The sequence below is a fragment of the Mus pahari genome, chromosome 15, assembly GCF_900095145.1.
Source record: "Mus pahari chromosome 15, PAHARI_EIJ_v1.1, whole genome shotgun sequence".
NCBI lineage: Eukaryota > Metazoa > Chordata > Mammalia > Rodentia > Muridae > Mus > Mus pahari.
Genome location: NC_034604.1, coordinates 9,094,875 through 9,118,519, shown reverse-complemented (window position 1 = coordinate 9,118,519; position 23,645 = coordinate 9,094,875). Strand labels below are relative to the sequence as shown.

Sequence of the window (23,645 nt, the reverse complement as noted above, 5' to 3'; positions counted from 1 at the left end):
TTGTTATCTGTCTTCTTGGGAGAAATTCTGCTTGGGACAAACTGTGATTTAGAAGAAAATAGAACATGTCCATTTTTCTAGATAGTGTAAATATTGTCGTAAGATTAAACTAGACTGTCGGAATGCCTTAGCCTGGTCTATGTTTACTCGATCCTCATAAAGGTGGCCCTCACTGAGTTGCAACTTGGATGGACACCTCAGTTTCCTTTGGGGTGTTTTTCGAGAAATGAGCTTAATTTGTGTGATCTTTGTCCTGTGGACTCATTCTCCTGTGCTGGATGAGAAATTAGAGCTGAGGGCAAAGAGGGAGTTTGTTTTCCCTGAAGAACTGTGGTTTTTTTTCTCTCCTTGTGGACAATTAAACGTTCATAATTGATTGTATTTCTCTTTCTGTTTTGGCCTTTAGAGAATTGAGAGCCACATGTATGGCTTGTCCACAGCATCTACGTAGGCTCTGTCACATAGCAGTCGTACTCGAAGGTGATCAGGTTCTTCTCATGTTCATGACTTCACTGGTTGGCGGTCTCTGAATTACAATGTTGCCTTGCGAATTAGTTGAATATGCTTGTTTCCTAGAGTACATTTACGTATAGTAAGTATATTTAGGTATTTTCCTGTAAGTAGGATTAGTAGTTTTATGCCAAGAACATTTGCGTTTGATTTTGACTTTACTGTAGATAATGTCAAGGACCCAAATTAAATACACAGCATATATTATAATGGGAGGTTTTTAAACTTTTTCTGTAAATCCATTTAACTATATATTTTAGTCTAGTATTTGGAGAAATGATTTTAGGGTATCAAAAGCACAATGGACTTTCCTTTGTAACTATACTGAGTATATCATTCAGTGTCGCTAAACACATGTACATCATTGTACAGCCGACCATCCACCCTTGGAAGTGCTTTACCTTGTAAGGGAAAATCTGTCCGTGAAACAATAACCTGCTCTATTCTCTAGCTCTATGACGCTGACTCTATATTGCACCTCATACAAGAGGACTTATCGAGTATTTATAGTATCTGTCCTCTTTCATCTACCATAACATTTTCATGTTGGAGCATGGGTCAGGCTTCCTAGATCTGAAGCATATAATGCCCTACTGTATGTGTGTGGTTGTTTTGTTTATCCTCCCATGAGGTGCTTCTCCCTTTGGCTATTGTAAAGAATGCTGCTGTGAACTTGGATATGCAAGTACTCCTATATCTGGCTTCTTGTGGTTCTTTATTATATACCTATAAGCATGCTTGTTGTATCATACAACAACACCACTTGTGGCTCCATGAGGCACTACCGCACTGCTTCCTACAGGAAATGTATCTACCAATGCCAAAGGACCAGCATCCTCTGCATCCTTATCAATAGCAGCTTTATTTTTTTTTTTTATCCAGAGTGTGATATTACCCCCAAATTGTCAGACTATCCCTTCCTGACATTGGGTCACACTCATCTTGCAAGGCATTAATTTTACATTGTTTTTGGAACTGTTCATTTGCTACATGGTGGGATGGTGTGCCTTAGTATGCACCCCCCCCCCAAAAGCTCCACAAAGCAGGCACGGTTCTGTGTGCACACGTGTGAGTGTGCAACAATACAAGTGTGCACACATGTGTGAGTGTGCTCCAGTACAAGGCCAGAGGTTAGCACCTATTTCTTCCTTCCTCTGTTGGTCTCTGCCTTACTTTTGAGATAGATCTCTGACTGGAACTGGAAGCCCGGCAGGGTCCTGAGAGATCCTCTTGTCTCCACATCCTAGTCCTAGGCTTACTGGTTTACATCTTTTCTTGTGTTGGTGCTTAGGCATCCAGACTCACGCCCTTGTGCGTGTGATAGCAAACACTTTACCCACTGAGACAGTGCCTCAGCCCCAGTGCATAAGCTGTTTTTTGTTTTTGATTTTTTAAATTAAGGCTTGGCTTATGTGTGTTTTATTTTTATGCTATCTCTCTGTATTGTAGATACTAATAATGGTTTGTTGTCACATTTTCAAGGATTATTACTTAAACAGAGTCTTGTCATATAGAGGTATAAAATATGAGATGAGGGGTGGTGGTACAGGGATTTGTGGGGGCCGAAGGAAGCAGGAGATATTTCTTACGTCTGGGAAATGATAGACGATTTGAATAGAAAACTCAGAATGTTTTATATTGAAGTTCAGTTTTGATCTTTAGCCATAGTTATAAATACAGAGTTCCTAAAAACTGTAAAGAAAAAAATGTACACTTGAAACTTTAGAGCATGTAATGACAGCGCTATAAAGGAATCATAGCTGTCATCGATTGTTCCTGTTTGCAGGCCTTCTTTCCCCAGCTTCTGGCAGTCTCCATAGCAGTGTGTGAACACTTCTGTTGATGAGCAGATAGGTGTGTGTTCCAGTGTGTAAACACTTCTGTTGATGAGCAGATTGTGTGTTCCAGTGGCTATGAGCTGGCAGCCTGAGCCACACAGATGTGCATTGAATTCAGATTCCATACTTGCTTGCTGTGTGATCCCAACATCGTATAACCTGTCTGTGTGATCCTAACATCCTGTAACCTGGCTGTGTGATCCCAACATCCTGTAACCTGGCTGTGTGATCCCAACATCCTATAACCTGGTTATGTGATCCCAACATCCTATAACCTGGCTGTGTGATCCCAACATCCTGTAACCTGGCTGTGTGATCCTAACATCCTGTAACCTGGTTATGTGATCCTAACATCCCGTAGCCTGGCTGTGTGATCCCAACATCCCATAACCTGGCTGTGTGATCCCAACATCCTGTAACCTGGCTGTGTGATCCTAACATCCGGTAACCTGGCTGTGTGATCCCAACATCCTGTAACCTGGTTATGTGATCCTAACATCCTATAACCTGGCTGTGTGATCCCAACATCCTGTAGCCTGGCTGTGTGATCCCAACATCCCATAGCCTGGTTATGTGATCCCAACATCCTGTAACCTGGTTATGTGATCCCAACATCCTGTAACCTGGTTATGTGATCCTAACATCCTATAACCTGGCTGTGTGATCCCAACATCCTGTAACCTGGCTGTGTGATCCCAACATCCTGTAACCTGGCTGTGTGATCCCAACATCCGGTAACCTGGCTGTGTTTAGGTTTGCTCATTTGTAAGATGACAGCTTCCCAGGTTTGTGGGTGAGGAAGATGGATCCAGAGTAAACAACATTGCTGGTAGCTCCTGTTCCTCCTCCTTCTGAATGGTCCCTTTGAGCCACTTGTTCTTCTGTAGGAGGATAAGAAATGTCAGAAGGTTAAACTTCCCGTCAGGGTGAAGTTTTTCCCTTTCTCTTCTTTTGAACTCATGGACTCAGGTCAGCTGTGCAGTGTGGGTGTTTCTTCTCTCAAGTGAAGTTTCTCAGCTATTTGGAACAGCTCGAAAATTTCTCTTCCCTAAGCCAAGTATCTCCTAGTACCTTCAGACTGTTACTGTGTCAGACTTTGCAGATTCCTGTCTTCTGTTCGGTGAGAAAGGGTACTTTTTCTTAAAAGTTGTCTTTCAGAGGCAGGAATTGTATAAGGCAGGTGAGTACAGGGCTTGGTGCTTCGCAGTTAGCTTCCTGCTAGTGGGGAGCTCCGGTGCTGTGGTCCACGAGACCTTGCAGGTAGCCCTGACTCCCTTGTGGAATATTCTTTACATCTTGCTGTGGTCTAAGGATATGTGGACCTGTCTTACATCAGAATGTTAACTGTTCCTCAGCAGAGAACCTTCTCCTAAGTGTCTTCTTCCTACTCTGTCAGCCTTTGCTCCTCAGATGCCTTCTCAGTGTGGCTCCATCCCCAGGCTCCCAGCATTGGCTCCATCCCCGGGCTCCCAGCGTTCCTCTCTGCTTTGCAGACCATGTGTTCAGCACTTGGAGACTCTAGCACGCCTTGTGACTTACCTCAGCTCTTCCCCCTCAGAAGTTAGTAAACGGAGGAAGCGCAGCAGCACTGTGCATTCCCTGGGACCTGGGATGCCTGACATGGAGTGGGTGGCTGGCGAATTCCTGTTGGGTTAGGGGACAGGGACTGACACACTCTTCTCCCTTGGAGCTTGCACAATGCTGCACTTGAAGGGGGCCCTTGAAGACCTGCACCCAGTCAGGGTAATTTCTGTTTGTTTGTTTTTTGTTTTTCCCAAGCTGTAGAAATCCCCCCACAAAGCCATATTAATAATTTTTAGACTTGTTCAGATTTCAAGTCACTTTGGGTTACTTAGTAAATGAATATTCCTTTTTACATAAGTCATCTTTCAAGTAGGTGGCTCAAACATTCATGCAGCCAGTCCTAAGCCATCTGCTAGACAACTTCCTGTGCTAGAATGCCACTGACTGTGTATGGCCTAGGGAAACTTAGACTCTCCTGTCTCCTGAATGGTCTCTTCAATAGTAGTTCATACCACTAAATTGATTCCAATATAGTCTTTTTTTCTAGTTAGAGAACCATGAAGATATTTGCCAAGTCAGAATAAAACTTTAAAGTTTGATTGGGGCAGAGAAAGTTAGTGTCAGAAGCAGAAAGAGGGCATTTTTCTTTGTGTCTGTGTGCATGTGTGTATATGAAAGTGCAAGGTGTAGGTATGTAGGAGGAGAATGAAGACTGATGTTGGGTACCATACTGTTCATGTTAGGTCTTGCATGCCTGTATCTGCTTTCTTAGGACTGGGGTTACAGATAGTGCATCACCATGCTTGGCTTTTTGGGGGTGGGGGCGTGTCTTAGGGACCCAGACTCAGGTTTTCATGCTTATGTGGCAAGCACTATGCTCATTGAGCCATCTCCCCCTCAGCTTTTAAAGAGGAAATGTTGTGGTTGGGGATGTCCCTGCCCTGGGGCAGCCCTCCACAGTAGGAAGGAAAGAATTCCTTGTTCTCGTGAGTGCATGGGTGAATCCAATAAAAACCTCATCCATTTATTTCAGGGTTAGGAACAAGCAAACCAGTTAATTCTAGGGTTATAGGAACCAGGGTGAGTGCCTGGGCTGGGTAGCGGAAGGGCCCAGGGCTTTAGGGGAGGGAGGGGGAGAAGGTTCTGTTCTAGTGCCAGTGCTCGGTGCTTTGTACTGGGCTCCACAGAGAAAGCAGATGGGTGGCATATATCTCAATAAAGTGCCTTCAGGAGTAAAGTTAGAGTTGCTGTGGAGTCACGTGTGTTATAAATAGCCTTTGCGTCTAAATCATCTTTGCGTCAGCAGAACTGTCAACTACAGGCCCCTGGGTAAAGACTGAGGTAAGATTTGTTAGAATGTGACTCGACTTCTCTGCTTTTAAAAATGGTTGTCTCTTGTGGCATATTCCTAAAAAAGAAATTTACTTCAAGGTATATATGATGCACAGATCTGTGGGGAGAGATTGCATAAGAGCAGGTTATTTTTAGGTGGAGAGCTTTGGAGCCACGATGAGGAGTGTTCCTAGCCGTTCAGATTGGGTGTTCCTAAGCAGATTGAGACTGCCCTGTGGGCCGCGGCCTTTACCATGGCTCTCATCAGCTGTGCAGCAAACTGAGCAGGGCGTAGAGGATGCCAACGTTCATTCCTACGTAGACCTATGCTCAAATACTTTGCTAATTAAGAAATTATGAAAGACATAAATGGAAGTATATAGAAAAGCTATTTTTATATATACTGAAATATCACAATCAGAATCTAAGGTCCCTGAGCAAGATTTTTGTGTGTCCTCTTTACTCATTTTAGTGGTTAAATGCATAAACAGCAGCATCCATTGCTGCCAAATAGTCTTCATTATTTTTCTGTCAGGATGAATGTTGGTATATCTAGTTTTTGAAAAGTGTGTGTGTGTGTGTGTGTATGTGTGTGTGTGTGTGTGTGATTCGTGGAGGCCAGAGGGAGGCCATCAGTTGCCCTCCTCTATTGCTGTCTGCGTGATTCCCTTGAAGCATGGTTTCTCACTGAATCTGGAGCTTGTGTCTGCCTTAGCGCCCCACTGGCCTGACTGCTGGTCCGCAAACCCCACTTATCCTCCTCTTTCCATCCTGGCTCTAGGCAATGCACCATCTCCTAGTCACGCCTGTGCCCCAGTGACAGGCTTATAGACAAGCACTATCACATCTGACCTTGTACATGAATCTGGGGGATGGAAACGTGGTCTGTGGTAGTTTATGAATATAATGGATGTACTGGTGTCTGTGTTTGCCTGTAATAGAACTCCCTATACTCAAACCCTGCAGTGAATTAGAGGTTTGCTTTTCCTTCATCCTGAAGAATCAGGAGGTGACAATATGACCTGGCCTAGAAGCTTCAGTGTGAGGCTGTTCCAGGTACTGTGTTCCTGTGCCTTTTTCCTTAAGTAGACCTGGTAGATGCTGCAAAATACTGCAGTCTTTTGAGGCAGAGCTTCTCATAGCCAGAGCTTCCACAGGGACACACACACAACACAGAACACAAGGAAGTTCTGACTTAAGAGGCCTGAAACCAGGCTGGCTAATTTGGGAAACAGAAACAAACCTACCGACCCCTGTTAGGTTTTTGTAGGGGAACCTAAGCTCTAACCCAGATGTGTACCTGATAGACCTGCCAGTGCTTGGGTTAGGAACTGGAGAGCATGTCACCTGAAGAACCTGCTGAGTTTGTCACCTTACAGCCGTGTGGTCCCTCATAGGGCTCCCAAGGAAGGGCTCTAGCAGATGTTGGCTGTAGTCCAGGTATCTCTCTCTCTCTCTCTCTCTCTCTCTCTCTCTCTCTCTCTCTCTCTGTCTTTAAGTCAGGAGTCAGCCTTAGGTACCATTCATCTTGTATTTTGAGACAGGATCTCTTACTGGGCCTGGAGCTCACAGATTTGGTGAGGCTGGCTGTGCAGTGAGCTCCAGGGAGCTGCCTGATGTCATTTCCCCAGCACCGGGATCACAAGAGAGGGCCATCGTACATGGTCTTTTAACAGTAGGTTCTGAGGGTCATACTCAGGTTCTCACTCATGCTTGCCTAGAGAACAATATCAACTGAACTGCTCACCCAGGCCACACTATCTGCTTTTGAAAATATGACTTTAAAATTAATTCTTGGAATATTTTATATGCACATGCAATGTGTTGTTATTATACCCCCTCACCCCCAGATTTATATCGCTCTCAGAATCCTACCTGACTGTGTATCTTTTATTAATCTACAGAGTTCAATTTGTGCACTTATATTTGCACAGGTTTACGCTGATCCAGTGATTATGGTTGATCAACCTGGGACCATACCCTTAAAAACACTGGCTCTCTCTTCCCCAGGAACCATTGATGGTCAATAGCTCCACAGCTCTGAGTTGCTTCCCTCTGCATGTTGGCTTGCTGACTGGCTTGATCTTAGGCAGGCACCAGAGCTGCTGTGAGTCTGTGTGTACACCATCCAGTCATGTCCTGAAGACACTGTTTAACCCAGATCTTCCCAGGCTTTTGGCTCTCAAAATCTTTCTGTCTCCCCCTCCTTGGTGATGTCTCTGACTCTTACAGGGAGGAATGTGATATAGATGTCCCCTTGTGACTGAGCACTTTGTAGACATTTTCTGTGCTTTGACCAGTAGGGAATTGGTTTTCTGCATTAACTGCTCTCCACTGCACAAATGCTTCTCTGAGGAGTGAGAGTGGCAATAACCTCTGTATATAGACATATGTATTAGAGGATATATCAATGGCATGTCCATTGAGAACAATGATAGTTGTAACGTTACCCTGGGGCCTATGAGCTCCCTAGACTTGGGTTCTTGGTTACATTTAGAGTCCAGTATGGGTTTCATCCTTCGGAGTGGGCCTTAAATCCAATCAGAAAGCAGTTGGTTGACCTTATAATTCTCATGCTACTATTCACCCTTGGACAATTCTTGCCAGGCTGGTCATTATTGTAGTGCACAGTGTTCACAACGGTCATTATTTAGTGCACATGGTTCACAGGGGGGTAAGAGTGTTGATGACTTTTCTCCCATAGAAGCCTTCACAGCAAGCACCTTCGAGTAGTATGAAAGCCTCCCCAGGGAGGAGGAGGATGCTTGGTCAGGATCAGTCAGAGCTCTCCATGTCCTGTTAACAAGGTGTGTTGTGTCTTTATCAAGGTCTAGTAGGTAACCAGGAGCAATGGTCTGTATTGTTTAGGAAGTCTGTAGAACACTCTTGGTCAACAGCTTTCAGGAAGGCATTCCATGCCTATCATGGCTTTTTATTTTGCAACCTGTGGCTACTGGAAGGAACATAATCCTCTGTGTAGAGTAACTTCAAGTAAGTGTGTGTGTGTGTGTGTGTGTGTGTGTGTGTGTGTGTGTGTGTGTGTGTGTAAGAAGCTTATAAGACAGTATATTTCACTATGGGTTTTTCAGACCTCCTTAGTTCCCCTCGACCTCCTTTCCTCTTCCATGCCCTCCCTGTTAGCAGTGACTCAGCATCCTGCTTCCACCCATTGTTATTTGAGGATATGTTAATTTGCAACATGGAATTGGAGAGCTTGTTGGATTTGGTAAAGATATTGATGATTTGGAGTGACTTTCTTAAATGTTTTTTCATTTACTTAAAAAACAACAACAACAACAACAAAAAAAACCCAAAACATTTAGCTATATACTCCTACAGTGAAGATACAATGACCTAAGAGGAACTGAATTTCCTTTGAACAGGAAAATTCTGTGTGTAGAGTTAAAAAGATACCATTTTGAAAAATAGATTTTTAGGAAATTATCAAGCCAGGTATGGCCATGCATAATGTAATACTTGGAGGCACAGACAGAAGGGTCAGAAACTCAAGGTCATTCTCAGCTGCATAGACAGTTCCAGGTCAGCTTGTGCTCATATGAAACCAACAAAACAAACAAACAAACAACCAGAAAAATTGCAGAATCTTTATTGAATAGGTAAATTTGGAATTTCACTGTTTTTTATAGCCAATGTGGATCTGTTGTGTTAAATTGAGGCATGTTTACAATGGATACCCACCATCAAGTGATTTAAGATTCTTTTGTACAGTTTAAATAAAGATCTTTTGAAAACCTTTGAAATTCCAACCTGTATTATAACCTGGGATGATCTGGACATTGCACACTGAAGTACACAGTGCTTATGGGAAAGTCCAGTAAGTGCTACTTTTAGGCTATAAAATGTTTGTGATATTATGTAAACATTATAATGGCAAATGATCCAGTGTTTTCATTTAAGCTCAAACTCATTTTTGCATCAAGTTATGTTAAACTCCAGAACCATTAAAGGAGCATCTTGTTGGGGCCATACCGAGGGTGCTGACCTGTGAGTGAGATCAAGTACCACTTCACTTCGGAATCTTGTTTCTTTCCTCCATATTTAACAGGGATAGGCAGAAAGTAACCTTCCCTGACACATTTTCACTTGTACGCAGCAGTGGATTTGATTTTCAAGATGTCATTTTAAAGTTATTTTAACAAAATAAGTTTCAAATATTCTGCATTTACCTGGTTTGTGTAGTATGTAGTTTCTACTACTCTGCTTTAAGCTCTGGGTGGACCATGCTACCAGCCAACACTCTGGTTCCCTTGAAACTGTGGATAGAAGACACACACACATTAGCTTATTTTTAATATGCTTTTTAGTTCAGTGGCCGGGTACTTCATTATCAGCTCAATACTTGTAAATCTTCCCTCAACTTAGTTGCTTGGTTACCTTCTCCTTGCTCAACACCCTAAATCTGCCCTCAGCTTAGTTGCATTTCTAATCTCTTGCCTGCTACCCCAGGTCTAGTCAGGGAGATCTCCCATGATCTCCCATGGCTCTTTCTCCCTCTGAACCACAGCAAATCTCCTCCTGTGTCTCTTAGCCTACCTGCAGGAACCTGGAAGTCCTGCCTCTTCTGCCCAGTCATTGGCCACTAGCATCTTTATTTTTTTTTTATTTTATTTTATTTTTTGGTATTTCTTTATTATTATTATTATTATTATTATTATTATTATTATTATTATTATTATTATCTTTATTTACATTTCAAATGCTATCCCGAAAGTTTCCTATACCCTCCCCCCACCTCTGCTCCCCTACCCACCCACTCCCACTACTTGGTCCAGGCCTTGCCTTGTGCTGGGTCATATAAAGTTTGCAAGACCAAGGGGTCTCTCTACCCAATGATGGCTGATTAGGCCATCTTCTGCTACATATGCAGCTAGAGACACGAGCTCAGGGGGTACTGGTTAGTTCATATTGTTGTTCCACCTACAGGGTTGCAGCCCCCTTAAGGTCCTTGGGTACTTTCTCTAGCTCCTCCATTGGCGACCCTGTGTTCCATCCAATAGCTGGCTGTGAGCATCCACTTCTGTGTTTGCCAGGCACTGGCATAGCCTCACAAGAGGCCGCAATATCAGGGTCCTTCAGCAGAATCTTGCTGGCATGTGCATTAGTATCTAGGTTTGGTGGCTGATGATGGGATGGATCCCCGGATGGGGTAGTCTCTGGATAGTCCATCCTTTCATCTTAGCTCTAAATTTTGTCTCTATACCTATATCCTTTCATGAGTATTTTGTTCCTTATTCTAAGGAGGAATGAAGTAGCCACCCANTGGTCATCCTTCTTGGTTTTCTTGTGTTTTAGCATCTTTATTGATCAGTCAAAAACCAATTGGGGAACAGTACCTTCAGTGTTCACAAGCAGATTCCTGGTCAAGTCATCAGAACCACCCTGTCCATCTCACCTTTTCTGTCCAAATTAAAAAAAAATACCAACTCTTCTCTCAGACATAAATTGAACAAAACCATAACAATCATGTAAATTAGCCAGTATTATATACAACTAACATCCAGTCCATCATATTTGTCAGTTAAATAAATTACTCCTAACTTAAAGATTTATAATTCTATCCCTGAAGCATGTTTAGAATTTGGCCTTAATACCATCTGAAAACCATGCCTTCCACTTTATAACCTCTCTCTCAATGCTAAACAACTTAAGTTTGATTATGAGATCATAACGAGTCATTAACCCCATTAGAAATCTGAGAATGAATTAAACATTGCCTAAGCATATAGAAAGCACCAAACATAGCTTCCAAAACGTAAACAATTAGAGAGACAGCTGGCTACCTGGACAACCCCTAATTTCTTATAATATTGGACAGGTCTTTTGTGAAGCAAGAAATATGAAGGACTAGCTTTGCAGAGCTTAGTAATTGACAATCCTAACTGTGTGTCCTTTTGGGGCAGTATATTGTCTGTAAATGATATAAGCGATTTCTGTTTAGTGGCTGCCTTGTCACAATAAGCAACCTCAGCTGGAGGTAAAGAAGGTTTGTTTGTTTTTCCCCTCCAAATTTTATTATCACCCCCCCCTCCTATCCCAATTTATATGCCAGGTATCTTTTTCTTAAATAACACTGCTTTTTTTTTTTTTTTTTTTTTATGAATCCCTTTATCCAACTGTTTCAGAATACCTGCTTTCCTGTTGTTTTTTGGTCTTGGATAAAAGATTTTCCCTAGTTGCCCTGATGTACATGTCTTAAGTATACCCTTGGATGTGATTGTGTAACAACAGGCTCTGCAAAGGTCTTTCTTTGAGCCTGTCAGTCAGCAACTGGGTCAGTCATGCCTTCTGTCCAGTGCTGGAGCCTGGGGACAGAAAGGCATTGCAATTATTTTGGACTGGAGTTCTCTTTGTTTTGGTTTGAGCACAGCTCAGGAAGGTGATGGTGACTATGAGAAAAGAATATGTTTTAGTGGTGCCAGGAGCCATCTCATTCTGAACGTCTTACATATTTCCTTCATGTCATCAAGAGAGAGTGGCTTCTCTATCCATGTCATATGCTGGGACCAGTGTTGGTTGATCTCCATGTCTGTTCCCTGGTGTGTGTGTGTGTGTGTGTGTGTGTGTGTGTGTGTGTGTGTGTGTGTGTGTCCTCCTTATGCAAGAAGACAACAGAAGCAATTAGAAGACAACTTGAAGTTCAGTGTACCTGCCTATGTGACTCTGCGCCCACACATTCTTTTCTCCTGCAGGAGGGCGAGCTGCCTGGTCCCCTTAGTGAAGACTAAGTACACTCATGTCTTAGTCCTCACAAATACCATTCCGTAATCCTCTCTGCTCATTCCCGCCTCATTAATGGCTACAAAACACAGTCTGGACTTCATCTTCATCTCATTTGTGTCCTTCAGTCTTAGTGATCTTATCTAGTCTAGACTATAACATACAACCTCCTTCTTCTGTAAGCACCGAGTTTAGTCTGCTTATCTACTTCTATGCTTAACTGTCTCATAGCGCCGTACATTCACCACGGGTGAGTCTGAGCTCCAGCTGGCTTGCCTCCCAGTCTACCCTGTTCCAGGTAATTGCAACTCTGTCTTATTAGCTTAGTCCTAACTATGAAGCCATATTTGCTTCTTCCTTTCTCAGACATCACAGTCTGTCAGCTGATTGCTTAGTCCCTCCATCAGAATCTTTCCAGAGTCTGAGTGTTCCTCAACACTTCACTGCGAGTACCCAGTCTTCCCCACTCCCATTTTACTTGAACTCCCCACAGTCTCCTTTGAAGCAAGAGCATATATGCATTTCACTTGAAAAAGTATTGAAAGATAGCAAAGAAAAAAGTATGAAAGTGACATCCTTAGAACTCATTGTACAAAGATGCTCAGCAAGCCCTAAAACAGAACAGCTGTGTGCTGGGTACCATCATAGGGATGTATCTCCATCTGTCATCATGCCTCACATGGGATCAAAGTAGAGTATCCTGAGACCCCAGGGGAGAGAGTGGCTGTGGATTTAGACCAGTTTGTATTTGTGAGCATTCCATTCCTTATCTTAGTTTGTACTTCAGTTGTGGTAACTATGTGCCCATAGTTCTTGAGTTAAGGAAGCCTTATGTGTATGATGCTGTCATCTGTGGAATGTCTGGTGAGAGCCTTCCTCTGGTCCATGGCATAGTAGTATCACATGGCCCCTTGCCAGCTAATGTCTCTTCTCTTACATAGTCTGTTATAGAAAATATTTGATCTCAATCCAGGGCTTCGACCCCACCCTTGATCATTCAGTTCCCAGATAAAGACAGACAACCTTTACATCTACAATAAGCCTTAATCAGCACTGGAGCTATGCAGATGTCTACCCTCTGTGCTATTAGAATCTATTTTCCCATCATGCAGATATCCACCCTCTGTGCTATTAGAATCTATTTCCCATCAGTAACCCCATTTGATAACTTGCCATGTTCTATCTGGGCAGCTCTTAACTCCAATTGGCCAGCCCTCCTGGCTATGTGTTCATGAATCACTTATCCCATGATGGCTTCCTCCTCTCTCCACCTTCTTCATCTCCTTGTTCTCTTCTTCAAACCCCAAACCCCACTTATGTCTCTTCTGCCTAGCTATTGGCTGTCGGCATCTTTACTTAGCCAATGGTTTTTAATTAAGGAGCAAGGTCACATTGTACTTGTGGATTCTCTCCTTCCTAGGAGCAAGAGAGACTCCCAGGGAGCCAGACTGGAGTTGGGGGTGGGAGGTGGGGGGGGGGCAGTATTTAGCATTACAATAAATGGCAAAAGACCAAACCTGAACAGTAGTCACTAATGCTATGAAGCCCCTCCACCCTGAAAAGATCTCATCTCATTCTAATCATGTCTTAAAGGCTCCACTTTCATATTCTATTGACATATGGCTTTGAGGATTACTTTTCTAGTGCAGGAGGTAGGGAGGCTTTCCAACCCTGCAGTCCTACTTCACCCAGACAGTGATGTCAGACATGTAGGTGGGAGGTCTCACATCAACTTCGAGTGACTGTCTTGCCTCTTAGCAGCCACCTCTGTGGAGTAGTAGCAGGGAGTAGCCTAAATCTCATATCCTCAAAAACTTCGAGTGTTGTTGTCCTTCTAACCATAGCAGTGTGTCAGAATAGCTTCTTCATAGAGTGTTTCAGTGGCTTCTATATTCTTTGTTAGTGTAGCTGTATGTGCAGTAACTGTGAAGAGACCAAAGTGTGATTAGAATGTCCCATCTTATAATCAGGTCATTGTACCTGATGTTCTGTGAACACTAGTCAGCAGTCTCCAATTATTAGATGTCTTTCTCAAGTGATTTATTGTCTCTGCCCCACTTAACTCCGTGGAACGCAGGCAAACAGCAGGGTGCTTTCTAGAAAAAAAAAAAAAAGAGTAGATAAAATGTGTGTAAACTGGCTAGAATGTGCTGTTTTTAAACTGGCTTGCCTTGCTGGCGTTTGTTCACGTGGGAAACACTTACTGAGGAGTTCACCTTCCAGCAGGAAATGGGTATAGTAGAGTGGCTTGAGGAGATGGACTTGAGAAGGTTTGAAATTGTGTTGTTCTTCAAGGGACTATAGACAGAGGAGTGCACATGTGTTTTGTTAGGTAGATAGTAATACTGTTCTGCTTTCTAATAACTTTGATTTGTATGTTCACTTGACATGTTGATTTTTGTTTACAAATCATAGTCTAAGGTTTTCTAATTTAATTTGAAACATATGTTGGGGTCCACTAGTTCTTTGAAGGAAAGTCTGGTTCCGTTAATAATAATAGGATAGTTACAATAGCTTGAATGTTTAGAAGGTGGAGTTATATGAAGGTGCTCTTTCTGTTACAGCTTGAGTTTTAGCTAGCAAATAAAAATTCAGCAAGGTAGTTTTGAATAGAAAGTGACTGTTTTATAAAACCACACTCCACCATCTCCCCGTTGGCAGTTTTACACTGAGCTTTCAGGGCTGGGCTCCTTCGAGGTGACTTGGAACTGCTGGGATTGGAGGGGCCTGGAGGCTCTCTGCCCCACTGGGCAGAATTACTTTAGCCATTTACCTCACTGGTGCTTCCTTATAGGGAGAAAGCTTCCTGGGGCAGTTCCTGCTCTTGCAGTTCCTGCTCTTACAGTTCCTGCAGTTCCTGCTCTTGCAGCTTCTTAATCGTGCACGTCCCTTACTCAAGGGGAGAGCATCTTTTTGCAGTTTTGCGGTAAGGCTTGTTCAGTGAGGGAAACTCCTAACAACACTCTCAGGTCAACTGCAAGTTTAACAGGGTCAGACATAGGAGGGAAGCACTTTTCCCTCCACAGATTCCCATCCCATTCACTCTTTACTAACAGTGAGGTCAGTTGTAGGTGTGGCAGAAAGGGAGTGATGCTTATTTTAGGTGAATAAAGGCTCATTTGTGGTTTGAACAGGATTTCCTTTTTTTTAAAAAAAATATTTATTTATTATTATAGATAAGTACACTGTAGCTGACTTCAGATGCACCAGAAGAGCATGTCAGATCTCATTACGGGTGGTTGTGAGCCACCATGTGGTTGCTGGAATTTGAAGAGCAGTCTTTGGAACCTTTGGAAGAGCAGTCTCTTACCCACTGAGCCATCTCTCCATCCCTGAACAAGATTTTTCTAGAGAGGATTGGGTGTTTGAGGGCACTGATCAGTTTTGCCACTTGTCCGAAGTCTACATAAATTAAGCATTCAAGTGAAAGTATTTGTTAAACAGAAGGAATTATTCTTCTGTTGTTACATTTAAAGATACATAGCATTCTCTTCTCTGGAGAAATTATTTTGATTATGAGAATATCCTAATCATAACATAAACATAACAAGTATTTTTGAGTTTTGTGTGTTGTTACTGTTTAGGATTACTTATGTTTATAGCTATTTTATTTCATTATCACCCATCTAATAATTATAATCTCATTGCTCTAATGATAAACATTCAAGTCCCTGAGGGTTGGAGCTGTTCCCAAGATGATAAAGATTTAACCCTGTTTGTCTGGAGAAGTGACCTTGAAGCCAAGCTGTATTGAGTTCTTCTCATAATTCTTACTAGAGCCTCCTTTGCAGCCATAGGACCTCAGGGCACAAAGGGTCCCAGAGTCAGAGAGGGAGATACCCTCCCCTCCTCCAGGGCTTGGAGAGGAGCACTAGAGAAATGCCAGGAAGTGATGGGGTTAGGGTGCGAGGAGGAATGGAAGCAAGAGTCCCCAGCTCTCAGGTCTAGACATCTGAGCTTTGACCTACGAGAACTTGGAGGCAGCTGCCTAGTCAATGTCTTTTAAACTGATGGTGTAGCTCCTGGGTTTGTGCTGACCTCTGTGGTCAGCTTCAAGGCAGGAGAAAGTGAAAGCAGGCTCTGGTGAGATTCAGCACCAGGCAACAAGATTTTGCTCTCCGAACCACCAATTTTTATAGTTTGTTATAGAGTCTAGACTCCCTCCAAAGTCTCTATTCTTGTGCCCCATTCTCCCCAATCCTGGGATTGCAGGCAGGCACCACCATCACTAGCTTTAAAATGAGCATTTTATATTTAGAATTGCATCTGATAAATCGATTCTGTTGCTAAATTAAAAATACAAGTTTAAAGGCCATTGTGCTGACTACTGCTCAGCTTATCATGGAAACCCACAAGAGGTGGAAACTACTGAAGGCATGTCTGAGGACACATGGCAGCCTGCCTCTCTGGCTCCCAGTGAGGTACTGAGTAAGACAGAGGGCCAGTGGTGATTCTGGAGTTCTTGATGCAGAAGTAGATAAAACTTGGGACCAGACTTAGTGCATCCTGTCTTGTGAGGTTTAGAGGGCTTTACTGCTGTGCAGGGTTATACACTCTTGAATTGTATGCAAAGGACAGTTTATTTTAAAGACCAGGCTTTAACATTTACATACACACACACACACACACACACACACACACACACACACACACACACACACACACGTATTATGATTAGTGTTGAGGGAGAAATATCTTTTAATGTAATTTCCAAATTGATTAATGCCTTTTTTTTTTTTTTTAACTAGGATCCTCATAATTTGAGCTGAATTTGTTTGGTAGTTAGCAATCTATTTTCATTAGCTAAGCTGTGTGAGAAAAGGTCCTTTGGGAAGAACAAAATTAGCTTAGTAATTTTGCTCATTCATCTGTGCATGCGTGTAACTCAACTGCTTTCATTTCTAATGTTGCAGTGGAATTAGATCAAAAGCAAGTAATTTTCACATCCTGAGAAAGGCTGTATTTCCTGCCACTCTGAACTCTTGTATATCTGTATTCTTCTAGGTGAGGAATTTTAAATTGGAACAGGAGCAAGAGAAAAACAAAATTTTGTCAGAAGCACTGGAGACTTTAGCCACTGAGCATCATGAACTAGAACGATCCCTGGTTGAAGGATCTCCGCCTGTCAGCATCCTTAGTGAGGAGGAGTTCTATGATGCACTGTCAGGTAACTCCAGAGCCTTTTCCTCTGTGTTGTTAGAAGTGTATAGGCCTTGTAGGAGTGGCTGTCACCTGTAATTTCCCAAATAAACATGAAGAGGTTTATCAGTGCAGCACCCTAACTACTGTGCAGCATATGCATCTGTGTGATGTGCGCACCTGGGTATATGTGTGCATCTGTGTGGATGTGTGCACCTGGGTGTATGTGCACATCTGTGTGTGTGTGTGCATGTGTGTCATCAAAAGACATCCTTGGGAATTAGTGCTTGCCCCCCAGCTTGCTGAGGAAGGCTTTCTGTTGTTGCTGTGCACTACTGCACCTGCCCTCCAGCTTCCGCGGATTCTCCTTTCTTTGCTTCCCATCCAGCCATAGGGCACTAGGATTGTAGGATATACTACTGCTTCTGGCTTTCCTTGGGTTCTGGGGATTCAAACTCACATCTTTATGGCAAGTCATCTGCCCTGCCTAGCTGGAGGCTGTGTGTGTGTATGTGTATGTATATGTGTATGTGTATGTGTATGTGTGGCTTAAGACAAGAATCTGAAGTTTGGTGACAAGCTCAGCACTGAGCAGGTAAGATGTCTCTCACTGGTGAAGACATTCACTGCCAAGCAAGAACCAGCTCTCAGAAGTTGTCCCCTGCTCACGCAACATGCTATGACATGTGTGTGCCCCACCAAATAAATAAATACATTTTTAACCCAAAGAGAGTTGTTACTTCAAGTAAATCAAAATGGTCTCTGTCTATTTTGAAAGAATAAAATATGCTAGAATTTGAATACTTTCAAAGCTGTGCACGTTTCCCTTGCTCCTTTTCTGTGACTGTACCCCGTGCTGCCAGCTCTTGATACATGCTCTAAGGAAACAGAAAGAGGCTGGGTTCTGTCTTGAAAAAGGCCTTTCGAGTTCAGTGTGCTAGAGGCAAAGTAGATAGGGGGCCAGAGTACATTTGGAGCAGAAGAAAGGAAGTTCTTAACTTTGCCCCAGAAACTATGCATAAGGACAGCACAGTGAACCTCTGTGGAGCATAGACGGCAGTGCCTCCAGCCCCGAGAATGATACTGAGCATTACTTAGCATGGACAAATGAGAGATGAGGTAGGGAGAGTTGTGGATAGGGTGAAGAAAGTGGGGTGGCCAAACAGTTTGGATTTTGTGTGTATGTGGGGTGTTAATGACTTTGAGGGCCAGGGTGTACTTGAACTCATGATCCTGCCGTAATTTCCAAGGTGCTGGAATTACAGGCATGTACCACCTGAGTTTTGATCTTAGAAATTAACACTAGAAATTTTAAGATACATGTGAATGTGGAAGGACATGAAAGAGAGGCAGCATGGTGAGAGATGGCAGAAATGAGAACAAGAGGCTAAGCCAAGAAAGCTGAGGCAGTGGGTAACCCATTGCATGGGGCAGGAAGGGGATATCGGAAGCTAGAGACTCGGGATTCAGGATCAGACTGTTGCTAGTAGAAGTAGAAGAATTAATCAGAGAAACATAGCACTGTAATAGCGAGATTTGGAGATAATCAGGACTATGGTGACAGCGGCAGTGTCAGTTAGCTGTGGGATGTGTTAAAGCGTGATGCATGCTGGGAAGAGAGAAGATGTAGGAATCGAATACAGAATGAACAGCAAGGGTGAAGGCGTTTACTGTGGTGGGAGGGAGGAAGGCAATGTAAGAACATTTAAGATGACTGGTATGTATTGTACTCAACTCTGTCCTCTGCCCATTGATGCTGATTTATGTATTCTGTGCATGACTTCCTAAAAGAAAATCAGTAGAAGATGGTGGCAGTGGTGTACGCCTTTAGTCCCAGTACTTGGGAGATAGAGGGAGGTGGATCTACAGAGCAAGTTCCAGACAGCTAAGGCTACACTGAGAAACTGTCTCAAAAAACCCAGAGCAGAAATAGAAAAAGGAAAGGGAAAAAGTGTGAGCAGATGGATCTGGCGGCTTAAATGAGAAGGCCCCGAGACTGCCGCGTTCACAGTTCCCTGGCGCTGGCCCTGGTCTGGGATCCTGTGGAATCTTTAGGTGTGTGGTCTTGGGGGAGGAAGCATGCCAGTGGGGTGGGCTTGGAGAACACACAGCCTTCCCTCACTTCTCTGCTTCATGGTTGATGTTGGAAATGTAATGTCTCAGCTTCTGGCTCTGGCTGCCTACTGCCATGAGCTCCACCATTATAAACCCAAATAAAGTCTTTCTTCCTTAAGTCGCATTTGGTGATGGTATTTTATCATAGTAACAGAAAAAATACACACACACACACACACACACACACACACACACACACACATACTGAAATTCTCACAGGCTCCTCAGAGGCTAGTTTTTAAAGATTTGGCTTCAGTTTAAATTATATGTAGGTACATATGACTATGTGGGTATGTTCATGTGTGTAGAGCAGAGGTGTTGGAGTCCCTGAACTGGATTGTGACAGTTGTGAGCTGCCGAATGTTGGTTCTGGGAGTCAAACACAAGTCCTCTGAAAGAGCAGTATATGTGCCCTTGACCGATGAGCCCTCTCTCTAGTCCCTTCTCCAAGAGCTCAACAACTTGATAACCCCTCTCCCAGACCTTCTTTGAGCAATCCCAAGTCCATGAACTCATATATATATGAAGAGACACTGTAACTACAGAAACTCTTGTAAAGGAAAACATTTAATTGGGGCTGTCTTGCAGTTCAGAGGTTCAGTCCTGTATCGTCATGGCAGGAAGCATGGTGGTGTGCAGTACGCAGCAGGAAAGATTACCATACTGGGCATGACTTGAGCATCTGTGACCTCAAAGCCAGTGACCAATTTTTCCAACAAGGCCACTCTTCCTAATCATGCCATACCCTATGGTCCTCTGAGGCCGTTTTCATTCAAGCCACCAAAGCAGGTATACATTGGGACTTGAAGAAAAGTCATCGACATAGCTATTCTGCTTTATCTTTGGGCTTTATCAGTTTTGTAGCTCCAGTTCGATCTTTATGCGCATGTAGGACAATTTCTTTAACCATTCTCTTCTTGAGAGACATTTAGCAGCTTCTCCCATCTCTCTGCTTCTGGGTATGTCACAGCAGTATCTCGGCCCACATTCCCAAATGTGCTTCTTAGGTGGATTGCTGTGCTGCGCAGGCTCCGCCCACATTCCCAAACGTGCTTTTTAGGTGGATTGCTGTGCTGTGCAGGTTCCCAGGCTGGATCCTAGTATCAGCACATTCTCTGCTGGCTGTAGCAAATGAAAACAGGTTACCCAAATTTTGTTACAGTTGTTTGAACACCGTAGTTCACCTGTGGCTTCTGTACTATTTCTTAAGTTAGTGAGTCATGGAGCAATGTGAAAGATGCATTGAGGTGAGTAGTCTGATAACCCCTGTCCAAGCCCTGACCTGCTGCTGACCTGGCCGCATAATTCATGGAGATCATAACAACTCTTGCTGAGAAATGACGTCATCTTCACACTGTAGTGTCGACTCAGCGGCCTTTCTTCACACTTCCTCCTCCACTTCTGCTATGAGAGAAGAAATCTGTCCCTTAAATAGGGCTAGTCCTTGTCTGTCCCACTACCCTGTGCCTTCCCAAGGAGACTTGGTTATTATTTTACTCACGTTTGTTTAAATGCCATGTAACTTAAACCGCTAACTTGAAATTAGACTGAAAGAGTAGAGATTGATTCTCTCACAGTCCAGCACGCAGAAGTCCTAACATCAGAGAACATCTGGGCTCTAGGATAGAACCTGGTTCCTTGCTCCAGTGACCCACCTGGGATTTTTGGCTCCAGGCCTGTCTTCCATCTTCAGAGCCCGAGGAGATCACCTGCAGTCTCTGATGCTGGCCATCCCTCCTTCCTGCTGAAGGAGCCCTGGGGTTACACTGGGCTCACCAAAGAATCTAGGACATTCTCCCCATCCCTGGGGAGGGTTTTAATTTTAATTTAATTTTACCTTAAATCTGCAGAATTCTGTTTACTAGGCAAGTAGCATAATCATGGATTCATACTCTGCTCTCCTCCAGGTTCATTGTCTGTCTGTCTGTCTGTCTGTCTGTCTCTCTCTCTCTCTCTCTCTTTCTCTCTCTCACTCTTTAAAAAAAAACTGGGAGAGGTTTTAAGTCAGATGTAGAACTCTCAGCTCCTTCTCCAGCACCATGTCTACCTGCATGTGGCCATACTTTCTGCTATTATGATAATGAACTAAACCTCTGAAAATGTAAGAGGTCCCAATTAAATGTTTGTCTTTATAAGAGTTGCCATGGTCATGGTGTCTCTTCACAGCAATAGAAACCCTAATTTAGACAGGGTAGAATGACAAAGTATAGATTGTTGTTATGGAATGTGCTGGTTTAGTAAATTAGTGGCTCTCAAGTTCCCTTTAATAACTGTGACTTCCTGAGCACTGAGCTGTTAGCTAGGGTTCAGTACCAGGCCTGTCTGCCTTTTGTTGAAAGGCTCTTATCCAATTAGAGAAGTCTTGGTTACTGCCAGGGTATGTGTGCCACTGTGGCAGTCCTAGGGTTATTGTGCCATGCAGGTCATTGCTGTGCTTCATAGGCGTCATAGCTGGTTAGGGCTCTTCATTGCCTCCCTTTCTTGGAAGCTTCTATGATACCTTCTAGTACTCAAAAGTGGATGTTCAGGTCAGTTCCAGCTCAGCAGTCTCTGGGCCCTCTTTTGGAAGTGCATGGTGTCTTCAGCAATGGGAACTTTATCTTCCTCCTCTAGGGGTTAGTCAAGGGCATTAGAAATAGGCTATGTATTTTGGAAGTCTCTGAACAGACCTGGCCAACAATGCAAACAAAGACTTAGCATGTCTGGTTTTAGGATTTTATTAGATGACCTTTGGATCTTATACAGAGCACTATCAGCCCAGATGAGAAAGGTTTGTTAAAATTATATATGTATACACTGAAATATGTATGTGTGTGTGTGTGTAGTGTTTCTCTTTCTTTTCTTCTTTGTTTAATGAACAATTAATAGCATGATTCCTTGTGTCTTTTCCAGGTATCCTTGCTATTTTAACCAGCCACCTCCTTCCTCTGTATTTACTTCCTGCCCCCTTCCCTAAAGATCCCTAGCATTTCGCTAGCAGATCATGTGATTCCTGATAGCCCTCTTATCCTTATACTTTTTCTCAGTTTGCCTCCCTCCTACTCTCTGCAGTCTCCCCTTCCCATTTCCCTGATCAGATCGCTTCTACTCTCTTCTCCCCTCTCTATTGATACCAATACCCCCATCCTGGCAGTGGTCCTGGCTGAATTTCCTGGTTTCTGTAGTTACTACAGGTTGAGTATTTATTGAAGATCTGGAGCCAGGAACCTCCAGTAAAAGAAAACCCAGAGCATTTGTCTTTTGGGGTCTGGGTTCCCTCAACCATGACCTCTCCTAGTTCTCTCCGTTTGCCTGAAGAGGTCATAATCTCGTTTGCTTTGCACCTGAGTAGGGTTCCACAGGGAGATGTACCACACTTTCATGATGGGTCTGTTGGCTGTAGAACATACAGGGTGTTTCTGTTTCCTAGCTACTGTGGATAGAGGGGCAATCAGCTTGGCTAAGCAGATACCCGCTCTATAGTAGGATGTTGAGTCCTTTGGGCACATGCCAGGGAGTGAGTTGGATGGGTAATATGGTAGATTTATTTTTAGTTTCTTGGGGAATTTTCCACGGTGATTTCCATTATGGCTACACTAGTTTGTAATCCAACAGCGAGCAAACAAAAGTTCCCTTTCCCTACAGCCCCTCCATCATTTGCTGTGCCTTTCCCGTTTATCTTTGCCATTCTGAACATTTCAATGTTATTTTTATTTGAATTTTCCTATTTGCCAGGGGGTAACAAAAGTTTTTTTGAGATATTTCTTACCAATTAATTTTCTTTTGTTGAGAACTTTCTATTGAAGTCGCAGGCCCATTTTACAAATAGGTCGTTTGTTTCACCTTGCTTTTTGAGGCAAAGTCATTCTCTAAACTTGGAGCTGTCCATTTCACCCAGGCTGGCTGGCCAGCAGGTCCCTAAGAGCCCTGTGTCTCTGCCTTCTTGACCCTGGGGTTACACATGAGTGCTGCATGACTGGCTTCTATGTGGGTGCCTAGCTCCCAGTTTTGTGTGGCAAGCACTTGCCTTACTGAATAGCATTACTAGCCTTTTGAAAGCTAGTTCTTAAAAGTTTTTAATAGTTCAAAAAGTTTTATTTTGGTAGCAAAAATAAAAAAATAAACACTTTAAAGTCTGGGAAGTGGCTAAGTTGTGTGTTACCTTTTTAAAAGAAAAGGATTCTTTGATTTGCCTGGATGGGATTTCACATGATTTCCTGTTTCCCTTTATTGTGTCCCCTTGAGCATTTCCAGATACACAGGATCAATGGAAATCTACTGTTGTGGGTAACACCCACTGTGGCATCTGCCCATGGTAGCATGTAATATTTCTTTTCCAGCCAGTGGGATGTCTTGAGAAAATTATTTTTCCAGTATGCGCTTAGTGACTATTTTACAAAGTTCCACAGAGAGATCATATTCCTTTCTTACAGTTTATTAAATACTCCCGAGTTAGATTATTCAAAAGGA

General features: G+C 43.2%; 1 protein-coding gene across 6 annotated transcripts in view; it reads left to right on the top strand.

Moving 5' to 3' along the window:
- Positions 1-23,645, top strand: part of Osbpl1a (oxysterol binding protein like 1A) — a 187,612-nt gene that overhangs the window by 89,608 nt on the left and 74,359 nt on the right. For 5 of the 6 annotated variants that reach the window (XM_021215014.2, XM_029546728.1, XM_029546729.1 and 2 more), the window contains one exon: positions 16,947-17,109. The exons of the other annotated variant lie outside the window; for it this stretch is intronic. In XM_021215014.2, coding sequence (XP_021070673.1) covers positions 16,947-17,109 — 163 coding nt within the window. The remainder of the gene's footprint in view (positions 1-16,946; positions 17,110-23,645) is intronic. 6 annotated transcript variants of the gene reach the window in all.